Source organism: Nestor notabilis, unplaced genomic scaffold (genome assembly GCF_000696875.1).
Source record: "Nestor notabilis isolate BGI_N333 unplaced genomic scaffold, ASM69687v1 scaffold7003, whole genome shotgun sequence".
Taxonomy (NCBI): Eukaryota; Metazoa; Chordata; class Aves; order Psittaciformes; family Psittacidae; genus Nestor; species Nestor notabilis.
This window is the reverse complement of record NW_009923213.1, coordinates 16,861-27,184: the sequence shown is the minus strand read 5'-3', so window position 1 is coordinate 27,184 and position 10,324 is coordinate 16,861. Positions and strand designations below refer to the sequence as shown.

Below are 10,324 nucleotides of genomic sequence, written 5' to 3'. Positions count from 1 at the left end.
GTTTAATTGCTGTCTAATTTTGTTAATCAGAAAGGTTGTTTTAAAGCTGACAGCACAACAAGCAGAATTTCATAAACCCACGCTGACTGGGCCTGATCCTCTGTTTGTCCTGTATGTGCCATTTGATGGCACTCAGGATGGTCTGGTCCATAACTTTCCCTGGCTCTGAGATCAGGCTGACAGGCCTCCAGTTCCCTGGATACTCCTTCTGACCCTTCTTGTAGATGGGTGTCACATTAGCTAACCTCCAGTCAACTGGGACATCCCATTAGCCAGGACTGCTGATAAATGATGGCAAGGGGCTTGGTGAGCACTTCTGCCAGCTCCCTCTTGGGTGGATCCCATCTGGTCCCATAGCCTTGTGTGTGTTTAAGTGCTGTAGAAGGTCGTTAACCATTTCCCCTTGGATTATAGGGGCTTCATTCTGCACCCTGTCCTCGTCTCCTCACTCAGGAGGTGGGTACCAAGAGGACAACTGGTCTTACCGTTAAAGACTGAGGCAAAGATGGCATGAAGTACCTCAGCCTTTTCCTCACCCCTCGTCAGTATGTTTCTCCCACATCCAATAAAGGATGAAGATTCTCCGTAGCCCATGTTTTGTTGCTCATGTATTTACAGAAACATTTTTTGTTGTCTTTTACAGCAGTAGCCAGATTAAGTTCTAGTTGGGCTTTGGTGCTGCTAGTTTTCTCCCTGCATAACCTCGTGACAACTCCGTAGTCCTCCTGCACGGCCTGCCCCTTCTTCCAAAGGTCATAAAGTCGCCTTCTTTTCCTGAGCTCCAGCCAAAGCTCCCTGTCCAGCCAGGCCCGTCTTCTTCCCTGCCGGCTCATCTTTCAGCACAGGGAGACGGCCTCCTCCTGTGCCTTTGAGATTTCCTTCTTGAAGAATGCCCAGCCTTCCTGGGCTCACTTCCTCTTCAGGACTGTCTCCCAAGGGACTCTGTCAACCAGAGTCCTAAACAGGCCAAAGTCTTCCCTCTACTGACCTCTCTTCTTAATTCTCCAATGATTGAAACCCCTTACAGTTTCATGATTGCTACACCCTCTAACTATCACATCACCCACAAGTCCTTCTCTGTTCATGAACAACACATCCAGTGGGGTGTCTTCTCTAGTTGGCTCCCTCATGAGCTGTGTCAGGAGGTTATAAATGAATCATGACAGCAAGATTCTGCTCTCATAGAGAAGGCAGCTCAGTGAGGAGATGTGTGTGGTACTGCTGATTCTTAATGTCCAAGTAACTATGCAGAGAAAAATGCAATCTCAGTTCGACACATTAATTTCAGTGTGGCATTTAAAAGAGTATTTAATACTCGGGTGGTGTAAGGATCTGAGCAAAGGTCAGGCCATAATGTGATGAAAACCACCTTCCTGTATTACTACAGGAAAAAACTGTCTTAGGTCAGGCATCTCAGGAGTAACCACTCACACTTGTGTAACACTGAACATACACTTCTCCCAACACAAGCAACTTGTTGGATGAATGTGGTAAGATGGTTTTTATTCTGTTTGTATGTGTTTAGACAGCCACATGCAGGTGTGTGTTTACAGGAAGGTTGGCCAGTAGGAGCAAGTAGCTACAGTTCACCCAGTCCGTGGTCTGCTCCCAGCCTAATTTGGAGAGCCCAGAGGGAAGAAGATAGTCCAGAATAGGCAGCAGGAGCATATTCCAGAGCACTTTTTCTTTGGTGTTCCTGAAACCTAAACGGGCAGGCAAGAAACTGTTGCTCCCAAAGCAAACCCAGTGCGCTGGTAAAGCATCAGACTATCAGGCACACATAAAAGCTCTGGTAAAGGAACGACTGGATTTTCACTGCAAAAAATGTCTCTTGAGGTGAGGGGAAGCTCTGGTGCACATCTGGTTAGGAGTGCACGGGGACTGTTGGGCTCAACTGCCAACAGCTACTCGATGACTGTGTTTAAGATGACTTGTACCTGCTGCTCTGTGGGATTTGAAATAATTTCTAGCTAAAATCTGTGCTGGTTTGGGCTTTTTTATTTTTTTATGGTTGTGTAGATGCGTAAAGATGCAGATACATGTCTAGTTAATGTTCTGGGCACATAGTGACCTTTCCTGGTCACTTGTGGTTCTTAACAGGACATGATCCTGGCAAGATTTCCTAGGGGTTTTGGTGACCCTCACACTGCAGAAGTGAAGGATTCAGCATAGCAAGCACCCAGAGGAACAAGGCAGGCTGTACTTTCACTGCGGGCATTGCTGTTTCCACTGTATTTGTTGGAGTTTGCACCAAGTGCTATGGACATAAACAGATGAGATGCACCCTCTGTTCCCCAATTCCACTTACCATTGCTATTCTAAATTGCTCCCATAATCTCCAGGGATGCTGAGAGAAGGAAATAGAAAGATGTGTTACGAGCAATACATCAGTGAGCTCCAGCTGCTGGTCAGTAATCATTCACTACCTGTCAAGTGCTTGTCAGTATATACAGTCACACTGCCTGTCACCTCCAGCAGTGGTAGCTTTCACAGGGCCAGAACAGGATCCCACATAAACAGGGATGCTTTAGGGCTTGGGGATAGCCAAGGTACAGACATGAAGAAATTAACTTTCTGAAAGGGTCTGTTCTGTGTAGAACAAAACCAGTAACAACAGCAACAAAAAGCAAACACATGCCTGGCATCCAAGATGAGCAGGAAAGCTGCAACCCTGAAAGTCATTGACTAAGAAAGAGCACTGTCAGGGTAATTTCTTGAGTTAGGCAGAATATAAACACAGTATTAGGCCAAACCTTAGATCTTAACTTCTGGAAAAGGTGACTGGGCTACTAGGAAGTAGACAAGAGCTTGTAATCAAGACCTAGCCCCTTCCTCATGATGACAGAGACATTTTACCAGACCCTGTAGTGACAGAATAAGGGACACTGGTTTTAAACTGAAAGAGTACAGATTTAGATTGGATATAAGGAAGACATTTTTTATGGCAGTGGTGAGGCGCTGGCACAGGTTGCCCAGAGCAGCTGTGGCTGCCCCATCCCTGGCAGTGTTCAAGGCCAGGTTGGATGAGGCTTTGAGCAAGTCTAGTGGAAGGTGTCCCTGCCCATGGCAGGGGGGTGCACTACATGGTCTTTCCAACTCAAACCATTCTGTTACTCTACAAACTGCTACCAAAACCAGGTCTTCACTGACAGATGAAGGTGGAAACAGGCTTCCATAGGTTTTAAGTGTTGATCCACTAGTGGTATCAGCAAAATAAAGGAAAAGAAAGGCAGACTTCCTAAAGGAGTCCTGTGATGGGTGAGAGTACCCTCTGTGGATTAAAGACTGAAATGTTTGGCGAGAGAACTTTACCAGTTGGCTTCAGAAAAGAAAGCTTCAGTCACAGCCAGGGTGATCTCAGAGGAAAACTATGACAGTAGGAAAGTGAGTAGCTGTTCTGCTTGGCTACATTGATCTGTCCTGGATAAGCTGCTCTATTGGTCTTTTTACTGGGGCCAGACATTGCTGAGCAGGTTGTGCTCGTTTCTGCAGCCTTTAAACATTTGGTCTGTGAGGTAAAGAAAGACAAGGCTCAGTTAATGATTGATGCTGAGTGCCCGGCGAGCAGAGCCAACATGCGTTCTGGGAAGTGTAGAAACAGGCACATCACAGCCACGGGTTTTGCCAGCCATTCAGGGGGCTTTCAGACAAGGTTGGCTCACACAGACTGTATGTAAAGCATAATACTTGTCTGGGAATCAGCTGTGCATCTTTCCTTCATCAGCCATGAATTTTAGGTGATGGAGTCTATCTGATAACATGGTCAAGTGTCTGATCAGATGATGTGGCAAAGCATCTGCTGTTCTTAGTCTGCATGGTGTAAGAACTCTAAGTAAGGGCTTCCTTGTGGACATACTCCTGAGAGGGAGGTTTGGATGACTGGAGATGTGACTGACAAGTTCACTGGAGGATGCCCAGATGACTATGATGCCCAATGACTCTGCATTAAACACAGATGAGTACAACCTTATGCTGGTTGTCAGGGATGGAGCCCAGAACAGCCAGCATACCCGCCTTGCACAGAGGGATGACCCGATCCAGAAGACTTTGCCTGGTCCTGTAAGGGGCAGGCACCACCAGGCTGTGGGTTCAGGACCCAGTGTCACTGGTACAGCACGCAGCATTATCCGACAGCTTTGCATGTTTTGCCTGCTACAGAAGCAATGCTACACCCTGCAGCATCTGCTGCCCATGGTCCAGCCTGCATCATGGAGCAGGGCATGGGAGGATCCTGTCATGAAATATCAGGAAATTGCTCACGCAGGAGTTGGACTCCAGTCTGGCAGGAGTCAGCCTGGTCAACTAAAGCAGGCGCATCCTGATGTTCTGACTAGGTTCAGAGTTCTGCTGCCTACCAGAGAGAGGGGGGATATACTCTCACCCCTCTGTTGTCCCCCTGCCAAATAATAGTCAGTTCTTTTTTCCAGAGAACAGAAAGCAAAGTGTTTCTGGGATTTATGTTTGTTTGTTTGGAGGGTTTGTCTGGTTGTGGGTTTGTGTGTTTCTTTCTTGGGGTTGTTTCCTTTCTTCTTTCTGCAGTGGCATGTCAGAACAGGACAGTCTGTCTTCAGCACCTACCAAATTACAGTGCTCAACAGCCTGTGCAGGTCAGTTGCAGTGGTCATTCTACAACAGCATGCATGGGGAAAGGAATGCAAAAGGGAGGTGTGGGGGAGCCATGCAAATCCGAGTACTGCGGAAACTAAAATTCTTCTATTTCCAGTGCTTCAGCGTTCAATGCACGTACAGACAAGCACTCCAGGGAGACCTTGGCTCTTCTAAATACTTGGAACAAGGAGGGATAGGGACCAAGAGACAAGGGACAGCATTACATGGCAAAACCCCAAACTCTAGGTTTTATACAAGGGACAAGATCTCAGGGCAGGGTCCGATGTTACTGAGTGACTTGTCCCTACTGCTAACAGCTACCTCTGGATTTTCTTTTCACAGGAAGCATTTGTAGATCTTGCTAACACACTTTCTTATGAGCTAATGAAAGCGGTACATTCTTGAAAGTCTGATGATTAAAGGAGTATTTTGCCTCCCAGAGAAGTGAGCACTAACATGCAAGACTACAAAATGCCTCTGGAAACAATGAAAGCAGTTGTTTTGCCATAATGACATCTGAGAAGGAAATTGGGAATGATTACTTGAGATTTTTGTGTGTGTAGATACTAATTAGCTGATCTTCCTCCAGTCTTCAGTAATCACCCTTTGTTTCCATCTATTACGACAAATATTAGCATGACTGGACATGTGATTTTGCCTGTTTTTCTGACTGAGAAGTCATGCTAATTTTTTAGAAAGAAAATAAGGAAAACCTACTAAAAAACCCGCCAACAAATCAGGTTTGTTCTACTCATGTTTGTCTTGGGGGGAAGGAGGGAAGGAGAAGTGGGAAAAGAACATGTTGTATTCTCCATAATAGCTTCAATTCCCTTCTATTACAGCTTTTCCCTTACTGTGAGAATAAAAGTTCTTCTTTCTGAGTTGCTAATGAAAGAAAAATGCTCAGTGGGGACCTCAGCCCCATCATGGGACAGATGAGGAAATGGAGTAAGCAGGTGGTCTGCCCATGTCACAGGCCACAGGCCCACACTTTTACAGCCACTAACTAGAAAGAGACAAAAATGGAAAGGAATATGCTGGATAAAAACAATATAGTGTAAGGGTGACTCTGCTGCCAGTCACGTGAGGTAGAAGGAAAATGTGAGTATAATGGAGTTTTGATTTTGTCAGGAGTCATCTGCCTCCAGTGCTGGGACTGGCCAACCCAGAGCAGCTCCTTCAGCCAGCGCACTGCTGTGGGAGAGATGACGTCTCAGAACAGGGTTTCTGAGCTATGACAAAGACAATGATGAGTATTCTGTATTCTGTGAGAAATTTCTGTAAGAAATTAAGACTATCACTAGCCATGAGAAGTTCAGATGAATGACTTTTATAACCGAGGAGGTAAAATGAGGATTTCAAAAGCATTGTTACTACTAGAAATATATCTTAATATTTATTAGGACAAAAAAGTACGTAGGAAAGAATGAAGACAAACAAACGCGGATTTATTTCTTTTTCTGTCTTTCTTAGCAAAGACAGTCAGAAGAAAGAATTAAGAGAGAGAACTAAACCATCACTTCATCACTTCATTTTAAACAACTTCAAGCACATTTAAAAGAGGCGTTTTCAGAATGTTCCTGAGGAAAACCCCGTAACTGTTGGTGCTAATTGCATTGCAGTAACAATGGAAAAAATCAGAGTCAAACCAAGGAACTGAAGAAGTTTTGGCAATGACAGTGATGGAGTTTGTTTCATTTACTCAGAAAAACCATAGGACTGAACCTGCCATGCTTTTCTCCCATAGATTTTAAGTGCTACCAACCAAAATGTGCAGAGTTAAGTAAGAACACCTGTCAATTTATGCCCCAGCCTCAGTACAGGCAAGCTTCAGACATTGATTTTTTCAGTTGTTTCACATCCCTTTAATCAGCAAAACCAAAATCTGAATAAATTATGACTAAAACCTGCATATTATTTTCTGTGCTTTTGGGGGCTGTAGAATTCATTTATCCCCTTCCAGCATGAAATTAGACCTGGTGTGCCTTCACAGAGTGTCAAGCACAAAATTCTCAGTTTCTCACTGCTACAACACAATATAAATACCAAACAAGAGTTGAAAAGAAACAACTGACAGCTTTAAAAAAAAATAAAAAAATCTACAAATAAATTATATATATCTTGAAGATAAAAAAACCCACCCAGTCACAAACATTTCCTAGAACATGAAACACTTTGGTGGTTGTAATACATCAGCATAACAAAGTGCTTGACTTCAAGTAAAGATTTTTCTCATTTGCACACCCATTGATTCTGACAGCTGAATGCAGTTAACAGGCAGTAAAGTGATGCATACTTGATCTCCCTTTTGATACACTGTTTTGCATCTTTTACAGAGCTTCTAAGTAAGTTTTTAATTTGTGGGAAATGGGCAAGACACAAAAAATACACAGGTATGATATATTACACTGTTTCTTTTAGAAAGCTGTTTGTTAGAAGTCACCTATTCAATGCTTACCCAAAGCTGATATATTTAAACTATAAGAAGTAGATGGAGACACCTGATATTCACCTTAACAGGGTTTACTGACCTGGTAGGTAGAAAGTAATAGTCATCCATAGCAAGTCAGTGTGTGCATGGCTACATACATTCCAAACACTTCACTATCTAGCAATCTTCCAATAGCCTCACTTTCAAAATGACAAGTTTATTCTCTTAAACAAAAGAAGTCTGAAGGACAGAAAAATGTTTTTAAATGACTGCAGCAAACCAGGGTATTTTCATTTATGTATTGTCCAAATAGCTGAGGTTATCTCAGACCTTAGTCTGAGGATAGGAGAGTCTTAGGACTTTGTAAGAAAAACTTCCTGCTTGTACTCAAGCAATCACCAGACAACATTCCTCTTGTATGAAAATAATATACCTTTAATTTATTTACAAGACTGACCAACTGGATGAAGTGGCTGTACTTCAGATGCACCGAAATAGCTTTCATTAGTGAACTACGTCACTATTCATATGTCTGTATTTTCTTGATATCAGTTATAAAACATACAATCAAACAAATCATGAAAGGGTTGTGAAGAGTGAGATAAAACAAATGTACACAACAATTAGACAAAAGTTAAGAGGAAAAACACAATTAAAATCTTTCTATAACCACTTCCAAAAATGTAATTTTAGAAGGTGAAAATTGTTTTTTCACTACTTAGATAATATGAAAGGACTGAATTTTTTACTTAATGTCAGCATCTACAGTAAAAGCCAGTATATTTCAAATTTGCATGCTAGCTAGGAACATCTGTCAATTGTAGAAAAGCTTAATGTAGATCAAATTCTTCTGGGAGCTTCAACATCACTAAGTGGTGAAACATGTATGACATTAAGATAAGAAAATGCATTTCTTACTTCCCGACCAGCTATTCAACAACAGATTAAGCAGTTGTTAATGTTTTCTGCAATTACTTTATCTCCCATAAAAGTGCACGTAAAAAAATTCACAGAGGTGCTAGGTAGCATACAATTACAAGAGAAGGTGTTGGTTTCTGATACATTCAATTTGCTAAATTTATGCACTAAAATGAAAGATGCAGACGTGGTATCATTTCTTTATCTTTGGTAAAATGTTTTCATTTTGTTATAACCATTTTTGCTTTGATAGCCATCGTGTGCATGGTCTGCTATTATTTAAACTAACAGGAAACATTTATATGGATATAAACAGTATCAGTGTATTATTTAGTACATTCATGATTTTCTTCATACATTCTTTGAGAATGTTGCTAGCATATGGGGAAAACAAGCAAATGCTACTAACTATTATGATTTACTCCCGGTTTAACATAATACTTTTACTAGTTCTCGCGATCAGGAAAAAACGTTTTGTTTTGCTTTTAAAAGAAAGGATTCATATGACTCTAAGAGCAGGCAATTCTAAAAATCTGAAAGTAAAGATATCAAATATTTTGTACTTTCTTACAAATGCTAAAATAGAAAATTACACTGGAACTGGCTTAAAATTTGATACTATGACCCATCTAAGTAAACAACAAAAAAGGAACACAGACAACATCAACAATTGCTCCAAGGTGTTCCAGCGATGGTCAGTAAGTGATCACTGTCTTTACTGTCTTAAAAATTCACGTTTGACTCTCTTACCATTTCTATCAGTATTAAAAGAAGGAAAAAACGGAGAGGAAAAAAAAAAGAAGAGGAAAATTAGTTTTAAAGCAGCACTCTCCAGTGACAAGTCATACAGCAAATTCACATTGGGTACAGGGTGGTCTTTGTTACACTTTAATATATTAATGATGTAAACTTGACTGTATGAACCTAAGTTACACATACACAGTTATGACTCCAAATAGCTACTAATTACACTAAATCAATTTGGCAAAGTGAGGGAATTCAATATTCCTACACCCGAAATATCCAGGTGCTGCTGCATTCACACAAAGAATGAATTACATTACCACAGCTCATAAGAGGGGATCCTGAAACACTGAATTTCATCACAAAACCCATCTTTGCACATAATTTTTGTATCTGCAATTCAATTTGAACACTGGAAACCTTTGGAATCATGATTTTGATAGTGACTAAGGTCTAAAATTTTTCCAAGTTCTTGTTTCACGTCTTTCTGCTGTTGCTGCTGTCTTTGCTATTTTACAAACACAGTGGCAAGCAGGTGATGGCAAGACATTCCATGTGTACACACCTGGGTCTGTTCTGACAAGCTTTATTCAGACAAGCCATCCTCAGTCACACCAGCAGTGACACTGGACAAAACAAAAGAAGAACTCATGGGGGCAGGATCAAGCTTGTCATGTCAAGATTAAAAAAAAAGTCAACCAAAAATTCACATTGTGTCTGTGCTCACATCTCAATTTTCCAACAATTAATTCTCAGGTTTAGAAATAAAACCTGGGTAATGGCCAAAAACACAAATGACACCATTCTGACCCATTCTTTGACATGGTTTTATTATTTTCAATATCTCAGTATCATCAAGAACAAAACAAACGTGAAGCTGCAATTACTGTAGAAGCAAAGTCTAATATTCCAATGATTTCCAGTGAACATGGCACTTTCAAATTTAAATTAACTTTAAATTTCAAACTCTGAATTAAGTTACAAGACTTGTTTAGAAGGGTACAACGAGAAACTGCACCTGAAGAGCACAACAATTTAAAAAAAAATATTGTTTCTTATTAGAAAGTGATAAAAAACAGAAGATGCAGAAATGGGGAGTGGAGTAATACAGTTTCAATACATGCACCAGTGAAAATCATGATCTTAGTGAGTCATTGATAGCTCTATCATCAATGACTTATGGTCTTTACCCATGTACAAATGTAGTAAGCCACTTCCCACTGCTGCAGTGCCCACATAGATGCAACACACACACTAAAAAGCAACAAACTTAGTGCCTGACTGTCCTAGATGCTGATCACCCTCAGCTCCTGACAGGCCCCTCAGTCTCAACCAAAGCATAATCCTGACAATAATTTAGTGGTCAAAGTCTTAGGAATTTAAAGGATCTGTCACTTTTTTTGTTTTCTTTGCTTTTTTCAGTATATCACACTTTTTTCTGTTAGGACGCCGGCATCTTTCATCAATGCTCGGTATACATTCATAATGCCATACTTCTTCCATTTTCTCCACAGGGTAAACTGCCTCCACGTAATGACGGATCAGTCTCAGTCTGATAGGATCGAGCTGTTTTTTGTTACAAGCACCTGAATGGTTGTATTGCAGCCTGAGATTCTCTGGAGT

General features: G+C 41.3%; 1 protein-coding gene across 1 annotated transcript in view; it reads right to left on the bottom strand.

Moving 5' to 3' along the window:
- Positions 1-10,072: 10,072 nt before the first annotated feature.
- The window catches only part of BEND3 (BEN domain containing 3), an 8,029-nt gene continuing 7,777 nt past the window's right edge, over positions 10,073-10,324 (bottom strand). Inside the window, 1 exon segment of the mRNA XM_010012025.1 lies at positions 10,073-10,324. This exon segment is cut by the window's right edge and continues 30 nt beyond it. Coding sequence (XP_010010327.1) covers positions 10,073-10,324 — 252 coding nt within the window.